The following is a 22158-nucleotide window of genomic DNA, read 5'->3' as shown; positions in this document are numbered from 1 at the left end:
ACATCAGTATCTCTTTGTGATATTCTTTTAATCTTATGACGACCGTTGACTATGTTGTGACTGTAAAAGGAAAAAAATGAACTTTTTGACAAGACAACAGCATAAATAAGACTGATGCTGCTGCTCCAAAACTGGACTAATATACATATAGTACTGTAAGGACTAATATCCTGGTTTTTACATATTTGATATATATAAAGTTGCTAAATGATTCACTTTGTATGTAATCATATTATTCCTGATCTTCAACTGGTATGCTAACTTTTCAAAATTAATATGAATGATAGTAAAGACGTGAAAAATTATTTCCTTATCCACCTACCCTGATATTAGGGGCTATGTAATCAGAAACAAACGTAATATTAGCCTATCATTATTAGTCATACCTCTTTATTTGAAAAGTTTATTTTATTAAATTAAGATTCATACTAATTAATCTTCTAATTAACTTGACCATCTTTAGCATTTTGACTAATAGAATGTCAATTATCCTCATTCATCAGTTATGGACAAGGCTACGCAATGGGCTATTTGTGATCTGCCTACTGTGGATATCGAAACCTGGTTTCTAGCGTTTTATGTCCGAAGATATACCGCTGTGCCACTAGGGGGCCTCAAGAAGAAAATATGATTTAATAACATTTTACTACATATTTGTTGATTTTATATTCAAGATAGGAATCTAATTAACATACTAATAAACAAGGTGAATGAATTCGAATTTAGCATAGGCGGATACAAAAGAAGGTGGAATTTTCAAACTTTTAAAAATTTAAAATTTCTATTTAAAGGAATAAAGCGAATATTTACTTATCAGAAAATGATCAGACTTTAAAACACTTGATCACGTCAACCTTTCGATTGATGGCAGTTATCCAATACTCCCACCTGGAAAGTTACATCTCCCTAACGTCTGATCATACTCTGAATGTCATAAAGTGACATTTTCAAATAAGGATAATTAAATAGATTATGACATCCATTTACAAAGTATCTATGCGGTATATTAACCATGTATACAATACTATTTTCTGCAGCTATTGACGTGTAATTAGGGTTTAAACAACCTGACACACAAGATAGTGGACGCGCAATGAATTATGGTAGTAGAGATTAAGTGTATTTAACTTTGACTTTGAAATGGTTACTTGATATGGCCTTCATTCCAGCAAATGCAACTAAATCAAGATGGCAGCTCCCAGTAGACACAGTCACATGTAATGACGTCATTAGTATTTCATAAGTCCTTATGATAATTTAAATTGTTAATTACCCACAATCCTCCAGCTGCTAGAAGAAGTTTGTCTCGTGTCTCCCACGAATGTCCAATCAATCATTGTTTACTACCCATACTAGGTCATTTCGTTCATAAGTTTGTAAACACAGTATTTATATTTTATTTAAAATTAGTAGAAAGCGGAGACTCTTTAGGTAAATAGTGATGACCAAAGTGTAGAGAAGAAAGTGTCCACACAGATTTGCGTTAGAAATATTTTTATGAGATACTAATGGTATACGCACATTTAATCTAGTATTTTTATGAGCCACTTAAGAGTATTTGTAATAATATCTTTTCAACTCAATAAAAGTTTCATCATTAATAAAAATATTTCTCCAGAAAACGATTTATCCTTTTCACTCCTGCCTGAAGAGATTAATACTCCTTTACTAAACTTTGTTTGGTTTGCATGATGGATTTGTAAATGGAGTCATACCTGGGTTATGAGTTGGTGATAGAACGTCTTTTTTTTTTATAAATATTCATCTTTAAATTTTTATACTTGAGAAAAAATCCTTCGTATGTCAATTTTTGGCTTAACTCAATATATTTCATTTAGATAAAAGCTTGTAAGTTTTATTATTGCTTTTTTCAGATATTACTAGCTAGCACCTGTAGATACGTCTCAAACTATAATTTTCTAAGACAATATTTGTCTCGACTAGCTAAATGTTTATTACATTTCTTATTTTGAGAGGTATCATCTTCATGATAGGTAGCTATTACTTTCTTCGATTGTAATCTGGAACATCAGCAGCAGAATCTTTTTTCTCGAGCTTCCCTTCACCAAAAAGCATCAGCAACCTTGTGAAAGATGTATTTTGAATTGAACCATTTTATCTTTTTAAGTGGATATTTCTTCAAATCTTTTCCACTTGGTCGTGTCTTTCACAATTAAATATTCTAATAAAATACTTATAGATGATCTTCTGCAGTTTGACCAATGTACAATGACTAAACAGAGAGTTATAAGCCACTTTATACTCCTAAGATTAGTGACCATGACTAGCAATTGTAACTCTCATGGTATTCATAAGATGCTTATGAATATTATTAGTTACTTATAAGATTCTCTAAACCATAGTCATTTATCTAAGAGCAACCATAAGAACTGTAGCATATATTTATCACTAATAAAAACATAAAGAAACATGCGATTTAAATCCTAAAAGTTTTATCAGTCAATCAAGATGCTACTTTTCTATCAAATTAAAATTTACACAATTATCTCTCTCAGTGATGGATTAGTTTATTTAGTCCATAGTAACAATAAATGTTGACTGGGTGGGATGTGCAAAGAAAAGAAACGGTACATATTGCACTAGAAAACAAGTAGGTGTTCCTTATAATTACAGAGCGGTATGATAGTAGTTAAAATGTTATATGTTCTAGTATTCAGTAAAAGTTATGATTACGTTTTATACGAAGGATCGACATGGCCAGATGGTTAAGGCACTCGCCTCATAATCCAAGGGTCGCGGGTTCGAATCCCCGTCCCACCAAACATGCTTGCTCACACAGTCGTGGGTGTGTTATAATGTGACGGTCAATCCCACTATTCGTTGGTATAAGAGTAGCCCAAGAGTTGGCAATGGGTGGTGATGATTAACTGCGTCTTCCGTCTTCTGAGTGGTTTCATTCTTCATTTATGAATAATGTGTGGCAATCTGAAATTTGCAAGCTTCCTAAGACTGTTGCTATCGTAAAGGCTGGAGAAGATTCCCCCAAAAAAGTTTAAATTTTCAAGTTCACTCAGCAAAATTAGCAAACTTTTATTTCAAGATGGCATTGAAAGAACAACTGCACTTCTTGTGGATGCAAGTGGTCGTAAGTTCTTGTTATTTCACTCACGTATATTGTCAAAATTGGAAGTAGATCAACGTACGACCTGAAATGGTTCGAAGAGTATGTTAAAATTATTCAGGCTCAAGATGTTACAAGTCCTGAAATTGTCAAACACAAGAAACAGATGAAACCAATGAAGCAAACGCTGAATGTTCGAAATAAGCCACATTTCGTTTTAAAAAAGCCACCCGTGATAGTCCGATCTGAACTTTCCATTTCTGAGACACAGCCAGATCACAGCCGGCAAAATTCTGAAGGGGGGATGACATCTTCAAAAGAACAATGGTCATAACTGGCGCTCAGATAAAAGAACTTTCCAACGGCACAAAATTTGTTTTTGTAACGAAAGTAGTACCGAAGATAAATATTATCCAGAAAGAAATGGGAACCGTAAATGCAATTAGTCACATGGAACATTGCTGGCTTTAAAGGATTTATGACTTAGGATGTCATGATAAGAGCCGAAGAATTTTGGCGGACAACACACATTAAATTCTTCTAGATTGTACCTTGAAATATGATTGAGTCGGGAAATTAGACATTTTAGTTACTAAAGTCAGATCACTTTTCAACTTAACTGCTAATAAAATTAACGAGCTTATCATAGAAATGGAGCCAAAGATACCCCACAAGGATTTAAAAAAGATAGAGTAAAATGTTTTTATGGAAATCTTACAAGATTTGCTAAAGCAAAGTATTTTGAATTTTTTTATTTCATTTTCTGGAAAGGCAGGAAGTAGCTAACCCTTTTCACCTATTTTTCGGTGACCAGAAATGATTTTTAAATTCTGAAAGTTGCTCTCGCCCTTTTAGACCATTCCGCATCTACTGCTCACTTTCCTAAACGTGTGTTTCTCGTTGACCTGGATCTTATATTATCTTGTATACTCAATACTTAAAATAACCTTTAATGGTCATGTAGATTCAAATGTTTGTTTGTTTTTTAATTTTGCGCGGACTACTCGAGAGATATCTGCAAGAACTGCTCCTAATTTAGTAGTGTAAGACTAGAGGGAAGGCAGCTAGTCATCACTACCCACCACCAACTCTTGAGCTACTAGGATGTTTGGTGTGACGGAGATTCGAACTCACGACCCTCGGATTACGAGTACAGTGTCTTAACCGCCTGACCATATGGGGCCAGATTCAATTGAATTATGTTTTATTATAGGAATAGCATTGAAGATAATTCATGAACAAGAAACTAGTGTTAGCTCTCAGTATCTTAATAACAGAGTTGTATAAGTGATAATCTAAGGAACAAAAATAAAGTATTTTTTATTTGTTTTTTGTGAATCACAAAGCTACACAATGGGTACCGAAACCAGAATTCTAGCGTCATGAGTCTTACCGCTGAACCATCAGAGACCTTGACAAAGTAAAATAAAATTATGAATAAAAGGAAGTAATTAGTAAGAAAGAAGTGATTTAAAAGTTGAATCATTATTAATAAAGAATTATATAATATTAATAATGACATTAGATATAGTTGTGCCTCCTGCAGACCGTCGTTGTGACTTAGCTGCTCGTGACATGACCATGACACTGTCATGATCATGTAAAGTACATTATTTATAGGTCAAATGAACATAGTCTAACAGGTATTCTTATACTTTAGAGTTTCACGATTTGCTCTATTGTAACAATCAATAAACATTTTATTGCTCGTAATTTTATGTTAAAGACTGAAAAAGCCCTAACTTACAATTATTAATGATACTTGCATTGTAAAAATAGCTCGTAAAGTTGTTATAAAAGTTATGTTTTGAATCTAGACTTACCAAATTCCAACGTCTGCGCAAGGACCTCTTTGCTCACAGGGCCAGCTCCCTTTGCATTAAAAGGTTGAATTACTATATTATATGTCCTGCCCGAAAGAAGTCCATCTATCTGCTCCGTATTAACACCCTTTTCTACTGTTTTGTACACATACGGGTTATTAGAGTCGTTGATTCGATACCCAACATAAAAGCCTTTAATTCTACTACGCTCAGAATTCGAAGAAGTCTGTGAAAGAGAAGATTAGAAAATGAAAGTGCAAAAACAATATAGTTTATACTGTTGGATTTGCACTCATTATGTTCTATTTTATAAGCTTTTAAAACTGAATTGGCGAGATACATTCAGCTAGGTAAAGGAGTATCAATTTATTATTATTAAAGAGCTTTTTGTTTTCGCTAATACATTCGTAAACATCATCCACACAAATGATCATCTTCTATTGACGCAGTGATCTTGCGTTCTAAGAGAGAATTCTAATGTTTTATGTGAAAAAATTGAAGGATTCGGCTTACTTCATATTCTATAGAAATTTTCAATTTTGATTTGCTCACTAACATATTTGAAATATTACTATATGTATTCCACTTTTCCTGAACTGAATGTAGTACCAGGATTACTTGTGTTTTATTTTAGAAAGTTTCTTGAATCTGTTCTTAATATACATTTTTTGTTCAGCTTTTATGGTGAGGAAAAAAACAGTGAAACTGTGAAGGAATATTAGATAACTTTGTATCTACAAATCTGTTGCGAGAAGCAGGAAGGACTGTCTCACGAGCTAGTACGTCTCCTTACTTATAAACACTTAGGATCTTACAAAATAGAAAATATTTTTAGAAAATTATTTTTTAATCTCGATATTTGTGTGTGCATAAACAAACCGACACTCCTGTCGATCGAATAAAAGTGATTCTTGAGTTTTTGTTTCGGAAACATTAGAGGTATCGTAATAACTATAGGTTATCGTTTTGTTCATATTGATACTCGAATTTTTCTATTTAGAATTTCACACCACAGAGCGTAAGACTGTGAATATTATAAATACAGAAATTCGTGAACACGCTTCAAACATCTACAACAAAATCTTTATGAACAATTCTTCACGCTATTACAATTCTATAATACCTACATATTTATAAATCTAACTACATACATCACAATCCCCGTACGAAATACAGATAACACTATGTAATAAAAATTTTACTTTTTTTTGTTCCTGGGCGGAAAGTGTTATTTCCAATTGCTTATGCCTTCAGTAAACGGAAAAGACCTCTTCAAACTTTGCTTTTGTAGCCTGGGTAATGAAATTTTCAAATTTATCTATTTTCCAGAATATTTCAGATAGATTCAATGCTGAGTAGCTGACAGATAATTTTCAAGAACTTTCTTGGATGTTGTAGAACTTACAAGAATTTTCTAGAATATTGTAGAAGTTACGAGATATTTCAAGAACCTTTTAGAATTTTCTAGAACTATCTATAGTAATATATATATACAGGGGCTCACCACTCACCACTTCAGTTTAGTTCCAGCTGCCTAAGTGAACACATAGATCTATCTTATTTTATCAGAGATGACATCAAGAAATTGCAAGTATTCTTCAGACGCATTTTGCTATGTATGTGGCCAAATTTATCAAGACAAGAGCGAAAAAGTACTCTGTGATAGCATCTGCTAAAATGTGTAAAGCCAACAAAGCATATTTCGACATACTGTCGGGGATAAAGACAAACCCTGGGTACCTCATTTTACCAACGAGCATGCACAAAAACTCTAGAAGGTAAGACGGACAATTTTTGCTTGCTTGAATAGTAAGATTATATATTATACAAATTTTGGACCTTTTAAAACTTAAATATCTTTTAATTTATTTTTTTAGTTTCCAACAGTATAAAAATATCGCATATAAAATATTTTGCACGAACCTCTTACATATTAGATGTGGATGAAATAAATTTATTTTTTATAATAACAGTTTTATTTTGCTCTTTTGCAGGATGGTACAGAGAGGAAAAAGAGCCATGAAGTTTGCTATTCCAAGAATTTGGCGTGAACCACTGACCATTCAAGCAATTGCTACTTCTGCGTGGTGGATCCTTCCAAACGTCGGGATGGCAAGAATGCATCTGCTATCATGTATCCGAACCTTCTATCATCCATCGCCCCAGTGCCACACTGCCCTGAGCTTCCTGTACCCACTCCGCCAGAGAGAAAGCAGCCATCCTCAGAAGAGAACATCAAATCAGAAGAGGAGATAGACGTTGAAGGTCCAGATTACAATTTCAGAGTTGCAGCAGGTGAGAGAAACACATACTACTCCAGACAAAGAGACCTCAATGACTTGATCAGATATCTTGGCCTAACAAAGTCATACGCCGAGCTTTTGACTCTTGATTCATCTAGGCTCAAATAATGAAACTAGTAAGATGAAAGTGTCTAAGTTGCTGTCAGAGGAAGCATCATCGACATTTTCCAAGCTTCTTCATTAGTTAAGATGGGTTCTGCTTCTGCCACAATGTATCAAGGAGCGTATAACAAAAAATGGGAAACTATATTTGGAGGCTGATACGTGAAAGTGATTTACATTACAGTTGCAAATCTCAAAAACTACTCACTTCTAAATAGTTTTGTATAACTGTAATATAAATGCATGTAAATCTTGATTCATGTTGTTTTATTCAGACCTTATGTGAATGAAAATGTGCAAATTTGCCCGTTTCTACATAGAAAATAGGTTAATTTTTAAATTTCTTTATCCAGGTCACAAAAGCAAAGTTTGAAGGGAATAATGGCTATTTTCTGTACTTTTACAACGTACGAAATTAAGAAATAACACATGCTACCAAGGAACAAATTGTTGTTACATAGTGTAATTTGTAAATTACGACAGAGAGATAACCATACTTTAGTCCCTATTGAACCGTTTTAGTTTCGTGAAAGAAATAACTTCTTTTCATGTTTACCACTAAAAATGAAAAACAAAATCGGAAATGTCGGTTAACGTACAACATTACCTTCCATGATACTTTTATACTGCGGGAAGTTGTTTCTATAATTTTGACGTTCTCCGGTGGGTTCTGCGGCGCTGAAAATGAAGAAATACTGTTGATTATCCAAACAATGCTTAGATATTTAACTGAATTATGTTCTTATTATCTTAAGAATTTTATCATTTTTTCTCTCTCTTGTTTTGTTTTTGTAATAATAATTGATTCTAAAGTCAAAAAATGCAAAGAAAATAAATTACTGCAAAACATAAGAATTTTATTTTTCACCTTCCTCGTCTGTGGTAGCGAAAACCACATCGCTTGACTGACTCCTTCCGATATCGTTCTCGGCATATAAAGTGAAGTGGTAGTTAGTTAAAGGCTGTAAGCCTCTAATGATGATCTCTCTTTGATCCGATTCTAGAACTAGTTCATCCACTTGTTCGTCAACACTTTCCTCTAGTAATCACAAGATGACAGAATTAGCACGTTATTTAAGTTTTTTTACAGATAGTAAAAATAATAAATGAATGATGGGAAAGAAATGGATGGATAAGAACGAGGCAACTGATTACACTAATTTTGTTGCTGTACATTAAATACATTTTACTGATTTTGATATATATACTGTGAAAATGTATTAGGCAATTTGTATAATATTTTGAATGTTTAAATTCTCGGTATTGTTCACAGGGTTATGATGTTTTCATACTATGTTAATGGGATTTAAAACTAAAAAGGTGTGACTGGTTGTTCTGAAAGGAATGTTCACCATTAAAATCTTTGGTCATTGTACAACCGTTTATAATGTTAACGAAAAAAAAAACGTGCACAAAATACCTTGCTTCCAACTGCGGTTAATTTGGAGCGAAATAAAAATATCTGGTGCTTTATTGAGTGAATAAAATTTTGAAAAATATATTAATGCATTCTCTTACAAATATCCTTTCTCGAAATAAGCTATTATGTTTCATAATAAAGTAAATTATTTTCACAACACTTACATTTAATTGAAAATTTATTATTTTGACAAAAGTATTTTCGATTAAATAAAACAATTAACATTTAACACCATGTGATAGTCATGTCAAAAACTACATACAGATGTAAAAAAATTCATTTTTAAAATGTTCTTTTTTTTCCAGTTTACTGAACTATATTTAGTGTTGGAAAATAATTTTGATGAAGAATGTGTGGAAAGGCTCAGATCACTTGTACATTGTTTCACATCTTGTCTTATCGATGCAAGGTCACCAGCCGTCTTTATTATTGCCAAGAATATTCTTATAGGTATGATTCTAATAAATTTAGAATTAATTCAACGATCTTAGACAAGATCAGTAGAAATATAAGAGTTTGTGATAGAATTTATAGTCTAATCGTTTTAAGATGGATGACATTACAGTCAGGTCTCACTATAAAGTATATTCTAATGAATTACATGTAAATGGAAAAGCCTTATTTATTTAAAAAAACAGAACGTACTAACTCAGAGAATGGACCAACTAGTACTTAATGGAACGTTTAAATAATAGGCCTTCCTTAACTAAGATAGACAATGCTATATCTTTAAAGTTAATGAACTGCATTTTTGTAGTTATGACCTAATCTAAAATAGAAGACGTGTTTACGGATTGAACTACCCTTAACTTAGTGAAATTCATTTTATGTTCAAGATTTACCTTAATTATTATATTAAATAAGGTAAATCTTGACCAGGTTGTAGTAACATGTATTTAATAACGCGACAAGTAATTCATACGTGCACAGTGAAACATTCTCTATAAGTACTTAACAGTTTGTGGGAAATAAACAATACACCTATTTGCAGAACTAACCTCGTTTATACTGAACCATATATTTACGGATAGGGCTATTTCCATCAAACGGTTCAGACCACGATAACGTGATACTTCGGGCTTCTACGCTTTTTATCTCTATTTTTCGAGGTGCATCGGGAATACCTATAAATAAAGTCATTATTCTATGTAAGCGTGATAAAGAATACACCATTTGCATAATCTTAATTCAGTTGTAACATGTGTTTTTCTATATAAAGGTATGCTGTGTTTGTTATCACGGGATATTATTATCATACAGAAAGCAGTCATATTGCGTTCGAAAAGTAACCTATGATTTCAAAGTTGCTAAACACGAATCTAGAATTGGATTTTGTATTCCTGCCCCCTTCATAAAATCTGATGGGACAGATTATTTGAAACTGTTCATTCGCCCTTCTCACGAGCTAGTGGGACCATACTCTGAACCCATTGTCCTCACTTGGTTTTTTAGCTTCCCTAAGAGCAGAAACATTTATTAATACATATGGGCCTCTGTAAATCATAAGAGGACCTTTGAACTCAACAGATGTATTGTGCTAGTCAGTTTTAAGGTGGTTACGATGTCAAGTAACTTTAGAGTTCCAGGATATAAAAGATGTTCTGTAATGACTTTCGATATAATTTTTTCCCCGAAAGATACATTTACAAATGAGTTTTTAATTAAACTTCACCAAAAGTTATAGATCAGAATTTTTACCGTGTATTTAATATTTAAATATACGCTGAGTTTCTTTTAGTGCAGGCATTTCAGAACTTTGCAATGTCTGAAGACAAAACAAATGAGGATAAAACACATTTAGAGTTTATTTCATTAATATTTGGTTTAGATGTATAGCTTTAACTATACTCTAATAATTCAAAATACTTTATGGATCTAGTGAAGCATAGAGATTAACGAGTAAATTCATTAATGTTTTGTGTGAGGAAAAGGAATTAACAAATAAATTTATTAATGTTTTGTGTGACCACTTTCATAAGAAATCATTGCCTGAAGCCAATGAGGAATTGCTTATTTAAGAGTTCGGAGATATTCAGAAGAAATTAAATTCCAGAAGTCTTGAAGTACCTCCTGGAGTTCCTTCTTTGATTTCGACTGGGTTTATATTTTTTTAAGTCAAAATGGTCCCAAACAAACTAAACAATACTAGGCTATTGTCTGAGTTTGTGTGAGCCTTATTAAGCATGAAAGGGTTTCATACGCTTTATTTGTAGAAATATAATGTAACCTTTTTCGTTGTATGTGTGATATAGTTACTGTGATAGGTAAATAAATTTTTCTGCTAAACGAAGTGCAGAAGAAAGAACACTGTGAACGGGGATTTTCTTACATTATGAAGAATTCAGGACTTCATCAGTATTGTAAAATCACAATTCTAGTTTCGGTCAAATATTCGTATTTAATGTTACATACACCATCCTTCATTAAATTTGCAGATACTTTTTCTTTAACATGTTATCATAATGAAGTCTCAACTTTTAACTCATCAGATTGAAGAATTGTTTTAAATATTCGAATTGCATAATTTATATATGTATTCATATTCAAGCGTCTTCTGTTCGCTGCTTCTCCAAAATAAATATATTTTGTCGCAATGCGTCTTTTTAGTCCTTCCTGACACAACTTGTGCTGCACTGTGTAATAAGGTTCAACTTCAGCATCAGCGATTTATTAAAGTTATACAGCACAGAAGCTGCTAGATTTATGTCTGTTTTTGAATAAAATAAGTCTGAGATAGTTAAAATCTGATCTGGATAGCTTAGGCTTTGTTTTGCGTTTGCTTTTGTCATCATTCGTATTAACTTCATTGTGTATTTTAATTATTTTTTACTTTATTTTCAGCACTTCGTTTTCGCAGAAAGTTCTTACTGACAATAGCTCTTCACAATTGGTTGTCTAAATTGTGCTCACCACAAATATAGAAAGCCGATTTTTAACATTGCAGGTTTTCTGAATTATCGCCAAGCTACTGAGAGGACGGTACGGATAAGTAAGTTCAAAGTTCGAGCAGTACTATGCCCCTGCGCATGCTCTGCACTCTCAGCTGTGGTGCGGTATAACTGTGATATTCAAATTTTATTATAGTTAGCTGTGTATATGACTGTTACTGCTGGTTGGTTTCAAAAGAAGGCTTTAACCAACAGTTCGAAATTAGTGATGGCTAAGCCTAATCTTTAGGGTGCCTTACCTGGTCGTTTAGCGCATGAGTCGCAGATTGAAAGTACTAAACATAAAAGTTTTAAGTGATCTGCACACCTTAAATTAGTGTGCTCATGTAATACTGAAAATCTATAAGATTAATCAAAAAGTATAATTAAGGTCAAAGATGAGAACATTCTTTACATAAATGTAACTTTGTTGACAAGGAGACTCGAAGTGCGAAAACTAAAATTACATAATTAAAGAAATAGAAAGACAAAATATAGTATAATTATTTTTCACTGTTAATTTAGACTAAATATATATATATATATATATATATATTTATATGTTTTAGGCATTTCGGTTACTTTTACCTTTTTCTTTTTCATACCAACATTAGCTTGTTTGGTGGATGTCTTCACATATTTAGCTCATAACAGTTTTTATTGTAATAGCTAAAATAAGCCGTTTGATTTCTTGTTCCTGACACATTTGATTTTTTTATTATTTTGTACAACTTATAAGTGTTTCCAGATGAACAAAAGTCATTTCACCTTGTGAAAGCAAAATGGTTAGATAGGTGTATTTAACTTTAACTTATTTTAGTTTATTGTCTCTTTATTAAATTACTTTTATATCTATAAATGCAACACAGCTTAAGGTTGGCTTTTACCTAGCACCTGTAGTTGCAGACTGCGATCATCACTACCCCAGTTGTTTTTAGCATGACACATGTAGCTTCCAGAGTCGCCCCTGTTAGCCGAGTGGATGATGAGGTCTGATCTTGTGACGTCTTCACTGGATATAGCGTTCAAAACAAACCTAGTTTATAAAGCGACCAATTTTAATAAAATGTATTCACCATGTAATAATCATTTGAAAACTAAAACTACCGATTTAATCGTTTAACTTACAAAATTGAAAACTCCAACTTTTTTTTTATCAACCACTTGTAACTAAAGTATGTGATCTTTAGAAAATTACATAAATTTAAGTAATATAAATATACCTTTGTTGGCGTTCTATCTGGAGCTCCTCGTGATCCTTATACCAAACAAAATACACTGGTTTATCACCATGTGCGTCACATGCGAGGCTTACGCTATTTCCTTCTTTTACATTGAGTGACGTATATTTCACTTGAAACGTAGGTGACGCTGTACAAATATAATTAGTGAAACAAGTGATTTTTGAAATAATTACTTTTTATAAATCTAATTATTTGTCTTTTATTTTACCTTCGTACTTAAAAGTGAAATTTTAAGAAAGGCTGTATTTATAAAGTTATTTGTAGTTAAAAAATCTACTGCAAAGGAAGAGCTAAACATATAAAATGAAAGAGAAAAATTAGAGGTTCATTATCATTTGTATAAGATAATTCTCGGTGATATTAGTAAATGTTTATTTAGAACAAAGTTTTAGAAAAGGAAAATTAGAACAAGACGGGTATCTTTACAATTTTTGGTTTGTCTGCTTGAAGTTAACCACAAAGCTTCACAATGGGCTATTTGTGCTGTGCCACTATAGGTATCGAAACCCGGTTTCTATGTTATAAATCAATTGCCTTACCGTTGTGTTACTGAAGGCACCACTCCTGAAATACGTTAGTCAAATACAGCTAACATATATTTAGGAGAACTAGAGTTAAGTTACCATGAACATTAAGTTCAACGATGGTGCTTAAGGAAGAATCTACTCCATTGCTGGCCTCACACATGTATTTGCCTTGATCGTTTTTCAGCACCTGGTGGATGGCTAGTGAACCATTGACTAAAGTCTGAATTCTGGCGCCGCTGATCACAGTGTGATATTTCGTCGACAACTCATCTAATTGAAAGAGAAAAAAGCTGGATAAAAAAAGAACACAAAAGAAATTGGTATGAAATGTATATATCTAGAGATATTTGCGGATAATTCACCCAATTATTGTTTGATTTTGGAAACAACAGAGAAAATCATAAAAATAAAATTTACGACGACTGGCGATCAGCACATTCCTATATTTCAGTATTTTCACCTTAAGTTGATTTAGTTTTTTAATGAAAATAGATATGCAAACATTTACAAATGAACAAAGTTAACATGAAAATATTTGTGTTTGTATCGTGTGGACTGTAGTTGGCGCCATTTGAATAAATTATCCAAATTAAATCTTAATGTATGTTTATGAAGTTAAGCAGAGCTACACAATGGGCTATCTGTGTTTCTCCTACCAAAAGTATCGAAACCCAGTTTCTAGCGTTGTAAGTCCACAGACATACTGCTGTGCCACTGGAGAGCCAGTCCAAGTGATAATTCGTGTCAGGATGTCGGCTGTAAAATCATCATTACGAAGTTTCTGTAATATTTAGAAATTACTGCTATCTTTTTATTTTTTGGAAACAAATTTTCTATTCAGAAAGACTTTTTATGTACATTTTACAACAAATAAAGGAAGTTGAAGTAATGTATATGGAATCTTAATTGTATTTGCAGTTTCTATTTGCCATTTTAAATAATATTTTATAAAGAAAGCGTCTTTACTTATAAAGTTACCTTTTATCAGTAATATCTTAGAAACGAATGTACAGGGTGTTCGTAAAGTCACTGTGCAGTTTTGTAATCATATGTCTATTCAGTCTATTTCAAGCCAGCAACTGATAGCGGTGTTTAGAAACAAAATAAAAAGGATCCAGGCCTGTATTGATGCCAACAGGGGTCACTTTCAACATTGTTTATAATTGTCATTCATATTTACCTCCTGTATTCTATATTGAAACATGTCTGTTAATAAGTATATAAGTGCACAGTGACTTTCAGAAAACACTGTATAAGCTTTTAATAAAACTTTTAGCTTAATAATCTTTCAATCAATAATTCTGTTTTTTGTTGCTTATAGGAGATAAAAACACACCATAAATCAAGTTAGTAAGCCAATTAATCATGCTCGTTACATACCTGTGGCTTTTTTCCATATCACATGTGGTTCTGGCCTTCCGAAAGCTTGGCAATGTAACATGGCGGTACTTCCTACAACAACGGATGTGTCCATTGGCTCAACATTCCAACGTGGTGGTGCTATGATGAATTTTTACATATTTAATTTTTGTTATTTGATACCTTTAACACGTTAAAAACATATCTTAAATGTGTCTCTCCTGCTAAACATGAACATATTTCACCGACATGTAAATGGTAAAAAAAAATTTGCGTATATTTTTAAAAATGTACATGCTGAATAATTTTTAATCGTTTTCATAGACGATTATAAACTTATCTGTCTTTTAGATATTTTACAGAATTCAATTGTTTAGTTCTTGACGCCTTTGATTCACTAAGAGTATCAGTTATGGAAAGGTAACTACTACAGTGAAAATGATTTGTATCAAAAGTTGCTCTAAAGTACAAATTAGCGTGTAAGGATGAAACGTATGACAGTCCTCAAACAATTAGGTATGGCAAATGATAAAAAATAAAAGTATATTTGCTATCACAATTTGATTTAACGTACAATTTACAACCAAAGTTGAAGAGTAGTTCACAATTGCTGCTTCGTTTGAAGCAACACAGGTGTACGTTGCACTGTGATCTGGCTGTAGCTTCTCGATAATTAATGAAGACATAAACGTATTAGTTTGTTCCACTGATAAGTTCATTCCAGGTTCCAGTGTAGCTCCATCTTTCAACCATGTGATTCGAATCGGCGAGTCACCCTCTTGAACGATACATAATACACTCGTCCGAATGCCCTCTTTTGGGGCAACAGGGAAGAAAAACGGTGTTATCACAGGTGGCACTAAAAGAAGATTTATTTGAAATAATTAGTAAAAGAATAAGTAAAAAACTCTGTAACTATATATGATTTTGCTGGGATTCTGAAAGTGTTTTGTCTCAAGAATAAATAAAACCAAAATTAAGAGTAACAACAATTTTTATTTCTTGCTTTTGAAATTCATATGCCATGCTAAGTTGTACCCTTCGGACTGTGTAATTTGTTTCGTGATTCATGGCATTCGCATCTTTTGCTGACGTCACGACAGTACATATTGCATCGTTATGCGTCTCTTATATAAAGTAATTTTAGTATCTATTGACTGACTGATAGACAACTCACTACTGTAATACAAGTGGTTAAAACAGGCGATCATTCCAGACGGTATTCGATAAAATTTCGGAGAAATTAAATAACAAGTCATTTTATGCTCAAAAGTATAATTATCTGGTTAAAAGTAATGAAAAATTATAATATAGGTATGCATAGTATGTGTGTGTTTTGTTCTTATAGTAAACCCACGTCGGGCTATCTGCTTTGCCTACCGAGGGGAATCGAAACCCCTGATTTTAGCGTTGTAAATCCGTAGACTTATCGCTGTACTAACGGGGAGCGGTGTGCATCGTACTCAGTATTTCTGAAGTAAACAACGGTTTCTTTTTCTTTGTATTTAACTTCTAGTGCTTATGTAATATTGGGAAGACTTATTTTCTTTTTGTACGCATATTGTTTTTAAACTGTATTCTCAAAACTTTATTTTTAACTTTTAGTAATTGATTTATCTTCAGTATTACTAACTAGCCTTTATTTTTTTCAGTATGTCTTTGTCTCTTGCAGAGTTATCCCGTTGCACTGAGTTAACCTTTTTTACTATTTATCCATATTTATTCTCATTATTACATGACTCTGCGTAGCCAGGTGGTTAGGGCGCTCGACTCTTAGTCTGATGGTCGCGGGTTTGAATCCCCATCACACCAAACATGGCGCATCGATTTATAATCTTTAGGCGAAATTCTTGAAAGTTCATTTAGCAACAATCTTCGAAGACACATGTATTTAAAAACATCTAATTCATTATAGGTGTGTCTATTTTAAAAGTATGTATGAAGAAACATACATAGATTATACAAAAATTCATATTTTTATATGGAGAAATGAGAAGACCTTTTCACACACGCATCTCAGAACACATCAGTGCATTATGCACGAAACATCACAGGAAAGCAAAACCCATTTAGCGTTTCTATTTTATAAAAGACAAACAAATAAATATTTTATAGAGATAAATATATAAAAGCTATACTAACTAACGAAATATATCCAAAACATAACAGGTACAATGAATGGCACATGCAATTAATCCGACATTACAAAAATAATACATCATGACAATACACTTAACATTATTACTTTTAGTTTAACACTTTCTTATTCTATAGTATTACAATTTGTTTTTATCACTGCTAGAAAACTTTGCATCTTTTCAATTTTAAATGTTTTTAGCAACATCTATTTGAGTATTATTATCTGATCATAAAACTTTATTTTTAGATTTCGAATAAGTAATATTATGTCATATTTAAAAACTATAACATAAATATATATATAAAGTTATAACTCAAAAACAAATTTAAAAAAATTTTCAGTTTATGCAGCGTTTTTTTTTCTTTAATTTGTTTTTATTTCGGTTTATTTTTGAGTTATACAAGTTAATATAAGTAAACAGAGGTTTGGATTTGTTGTTTTTAACGCAGTCCTTCCTTGTGGTTTTACTTATTTTACAATTTAACCTCATTAAAATGTATCTTTTTTCACTAAAATATATAAAACGTTATTTATATATAAGACATATATACAGAATAAACGTGCAGACGACAATTATGACTTGTCACAACTCAAGCTTGTTCTGAGCTCTACACCAACAAACCGTTTCACATACAATCACGAAGAACGGCCATTTATTTCTAATAGAAGTTGGTTTAAAAGAAAAGTTTTCTTCTTTATAACTTTACTTTTAACATCTTCCGACTTTCCCACTATTATACCTGACTGATTATTTTATTTTACTTTGTCATTTCTTTACAACAATCGATTCGATTCACCAGTGTTATTACATTTCAAACCATATACAGACTGTGAAAGAAAACAATAGTGTTGAACGACAATATTAGCGACTACTTGCAAACAGTAATGGTCCGATGGTTAAGGCGCTCGAGTCGTAATCTAAGACTCACATGTTCGACTCTCCATCACACCATGAATTGTATATCTAATTTGAAAACGATTATGCAATCACATTTTACGGTTAAGATTAAACTGAAAATATATTATCAATTAACCTTTTCACACAACACACTTTTAACTAATTGTAATACAAAAGTAAGTACACGTATTCGAAAGATGAAAGATTAAAATAAATCCTAAAATGTTTCCACATTTTAAGTAAGGTTTAAAAGTAGCAAATACATTTGAGACATATGTATGTTCAAGGTGTCGCTCAGTTTACGTACCGAGTACTGTTAAATAAAGTTCTTGTTCTGCTGTTCTGCCATTCTCTCCTTTAGCTCTGCATGTGTATCTCCCCTGATCTTCCAATCGATTGACCTTGCTAATCATGAGTGTGCCGTTTAGAAACAGAATGTGTCTCCTTCCAAGTGGTAATTGCTGGGTACCTGGGAAACAATAACTTAGTAAATAGTAATTATATGTTCACATTGTGCTCTTATTTGAAAACTCGAAAAAAAATACATCTATAAAATCATTATATAAATGAAAAATGAAACAATAAATTCTGCCAATAGAACAACTTTCTTTGCCAATAAGAATACGAAAAGCACTTTAATCTATGCGAGAGTTAATGTGTATGATATCTCAGTGAGATCTTATTTTACATAATTTACATAATGAGTAGGTAAATGAGCAAGTTTGCAAATAGAGAGCTGTGAAGAATATTATGTTTTTAAATGGAGTCAGGAATATTTTACTACAAGATAGTTCGGTATGAATATTATGAATAACCGTTCCAGTATTTTGCTACGACAACAAACTGAGGTTCTACTGGAATACTGCTGCTCTTTCTGACTTTTTCTCCTTCCTAGTTGAAAGTACGTAAGTTGAGTGTAGCTTTTGAAAACAGGTTATATGAAAATCTTATTCTCATCATACATTTTAGAAAATTGCAGCTTAGCATGAGAAATAGAAACACATTTTTCATGTTAGATATTTGATAAAATTATTTAAAAGTTACTACAAGGAACCACACAATATACATATACACTAGTTAAACATAGATATGTTTCGACATTTTCAGTAATAGATACATTTAACCGTGATGTAATACGAATATGCGTAGCTGAAGCGGCTCGTGGAATTACATACACTTAAACGTGTATATATATTAAACCTACATTATTTTATTCCTGAAATTTGAATCACCTGCACACGGTTTTCGTCGATCTAAGTTCACCCTCACATTAGGCCATTGGAATTCTTTTCTTATGCAATATTACCATAAAACCATACATCACCCAAATAGGTTATTTCCTAAAATCTTTAAGCAAATTTTATTCTCCGTGTTTCTTAGATTTATTTATTTCAGGAAAAAAAGTTATTTCGAAGCTGATAAAAACATTCGTTTCATTTTTTGTTTTTCACTTCTTTCTGATACTGGGTTTATGTAAATATCACGAACCTTTCTTCTTTTGGAGCTGTTGTCCGTAAGTTGAAAAATGACGAGCCTTAAAATACAATAAAACTTGAAGGAAAAACGTATAGATAGGCGGAAAAACACAAATGGGCAAGAAAATTCAGATTCAATATAACTTGAACACTAATAATGTATGTTACTAGAGCAAACAACAAGTAACTGTGCCGTCAAATGTTTTTTTGGAATTACTATTGTACTTTGTTTTTATTTATTTTTAAACCCCTGCCTGTAAAAAACTGAAATCTTGATATTCACCACAGCCAGAAGTTTACGAATCTACAATTATGTTAAAGTATTGTCAAACAGATTAACTGATAAAGTTTTAAAACAATTATTTAAAAATAAAAGTTTGCTTTGGTATAAAACAATTTAATTGAAAAGATCGTCTTTGGTAAACTATTTTGGTAATAGTTTTGTGAGTTATTTCTTAATTTTTGCTTAACCTGTATCACAAAGACATCGAATTACATATGCACACACAACAAACATATTGGTTGTTTTTAAAATTAACGTTCTTGACTATTATGTTAACATGATCTGCAAAAGACTGACTATTGTGTAGTTAAACAGTAACCTTATTGTTAGTCTAAACTTTTAATTTGTTGTATTTTGTTAACTTTAATGACGTCTATTATAATAGCAAAGAGTAAATCAAGCATTTTGTTAGAATGTAATATAAAATTGTATGTTGTATGCGTTGATAAAGAAAAAATATTGTAAAGAACATTTTGAAATGTATTTTGTTTATTAACTTCAAGCATTTTCCAATATTAAAATGCGCTGTTTGATAATAAAAAAAAATCACTGAATAGCCCCCGCAGTGGCATGTTTACGAACTTATAATACTGAAAACCGGGTTTTCGGTACCTGTGATGAGCAGAGCACAGATAGACATTTGTGTAGTTTTGTGCATAACAACAAATAAACCATTGAATATTGTTACTAATATTATTTTTACCTATTAATAAGCTGTGGTGTATCTCACGTGCTATTATATTTGTATAAGGAATATAAAGTTCAATTTGGTATTTCTAATTATTTAAATGTCTCAAGATTCAAATGATAAACCAAACGCAAACTTTTTCTTTATAATTACAATCTGATTTTTAACTGTCAAAAACAAACAAATAAGTTTACACACTCGTTTTAGCTTTCCCCTCCCTCTAAACAAAGGCTTTTACTGTATCATTTAATATTTTTTAAATAAAACATGTTGAGACACATTTCTACTAGATGCCATCTTGTTAAAGTGGCTGTTTAGGGTGATAACAGTACCATTTATATTTCACCCAGATTACATTAAAAAGACTGTATTTTCACAGTCCACGACAAGATGAGGATTTTGCATCTCTTTTATGCATGACTAGTTAGCGTTTCGTACTTTTTTCAGACTATGACAAGATTATGTTTAAGTTGTCATTTTGATGTGAGACATTTATGTAGCGAAGTGTATTTTAACAAACGTAATAGGTACATAAGAACTCTTTTATTTTAGTTTTAATGAATTATATTTAGCGAACTGATCAGTTTTAGTACTGGAAAAAACCATCATCATATTGGGAAACGTCGAGTGGCAATTAAAGGGTAGATTTAAAAATTAAATTTCTGCACGCCTCTGACTTGAAACTTGCAGTTAACTAATTACATAAAAATTGTAAAGAAAACATGTACATTCTAGCGTAATTTTTATCATACATATTAAACCTATTTGTTTTATTGCTGTTTAACTGGCTTTCGCTTTCACCGTTTAATACTATAGCATCACTTTTTTGTATTACTCCTAAAATAGCACTTTATAAATTGGCTTACTTATTACAACATTCAGCTCTGCTGAAGAGGTTTAGTAACAAACAAAAGTCCTCCTAGAAAGTAACATATGTCTCAAAATAGACAATTTAAAATAATTTTCTTGCTATGATACACTAACTGAGCAAATGTAGATAAATAATGATTTATCACAAGTACAAGACAAAATGGTAATTCCAACTTAAAATATCCTAGATTACTGTGACGATCATCCCAGATATGGATAATAACAATAAAAATTAACTTACCTTCTTATGTAATAACCTACTAAGACAACAAATAACTGTTATACACTTTAAAAATACTTTTCGAATTATTCTCATTATTAATTTGAAAGAAACAAAATAAACACACCTTTTTCCCACGTAATCTGTTTAATTGGATATCCTCCGACGGGACAGTTGAGTAGCACGCTAGTACCTTTCACTACAGTTTTATTTTTCATTGGGCGAATCACAGGGGAACCAGCGACATTTATATGTGCTTTGTGAGATACTACTCCATTGCTGTTCGCTGCTGTGCATTGATAAATTCCGCCATCTATGATTTCAATTCGAGTAAAGTTCACGAAGCTGATGACATCCCCATCTCTGTTAACATAATCTCCAACCCTGACTCTATTGCTATCCTGTACAGGCTCGAAATACGTTGTCCATGTTATCTGAGGTAGAGGGTTTCCCGCTGCTATGCAAATTAAAGAAACCTGTGACCCAGGATTTACAACTTGACTAGGAAAGTGTGACTTCAGAACAGGGAGCCGTGCTAGAGAGTGGAACAGAAAAATGAAATGTTACATATTTTCCTTGCCTGAGAGCAGAAGAAATAACAAATTACTTGTATAATTATTTTTAAGTTATTGTGTATAGATCATTTAATACAAATAACTAATACTATAAAAGAATCTCGATCATCAGTTAAACAAAATCTGCGAAAACCTTTGAGTTTCAGTATTATTTGTAATACGAATCTCTGTAGGGTTAAAACCTTCACTGGTAATTTAATAAACGAATTTATGAATTATGTA

The 22158-nt window shown here is 32.0% G+C and overlaps 1 protein-coding gene across 1 annotated transcript in view; it reads right to left on the bottom strand.

Annotated features, from left to right (window-relative positions):
* Positions 1-22158, bottom strand: part of LOC143251645 (cell adhesion molecule Dscam1-like) — a 111958-nt gene that overhangs the window by 36131 nt on the left and 53669 nt on the right. Inside the window, exons 6-16 of the mRNA XM_076502908.1 lie at positions 21489-21896; positions 18133-18294; positions 15362-15646; positions 14809-14928; positions 13525-13698; positions 12881-13028; positions 12545-12693; positions 9729-9854; positions 8179-8349; positions 7918-7988; positions 4906-5131 (exon numbers count right to left, since the gene is read on the bottom strand). Coding sequence (XP_076359023.1) covers positions 4906-5131; positions 7918-7988; positions 8179-8349; positions 9729-9854; positions 12545-12693; positions 12881-13028; positions 13525-13698; positions 14809-14928; positions 15362-15646; positions 18133-18294; positions 21489-21896 — 2040 coding nt within the window. The remainder of the gene's footprint in view (positions 1-4905; positions 5132-7917; positions 7989-8178; positions 8350-9728; positions 9855-12544; positions 12694-12880; positions 13029-13524; positions 13699-14808; positions 14929-15361; positions 15647-18132; positions 18295-21488; positions 21897-22158) is intronic.

The sequence above is a fragment of the Tachypleus tridentatus genome, chromosome 6 (genome assembly GCF_004210375.1).
Source record: "Tachypleus tridentatus isolate NWPU-2018 chromosome 6, ASM421037v1, whole genome shotgun sequence".
Classification (NCBI taxonomy): domain Eukaryota; kingdom Metazoa; phylum Arthropoda; class Merostomata; order Xiphosura; family Limulidae; genus Tachypleus; species Tachypleus tridentatus.
This window is presented reverse-complemented; position numbering and strand designations above follow the sequence as displayed.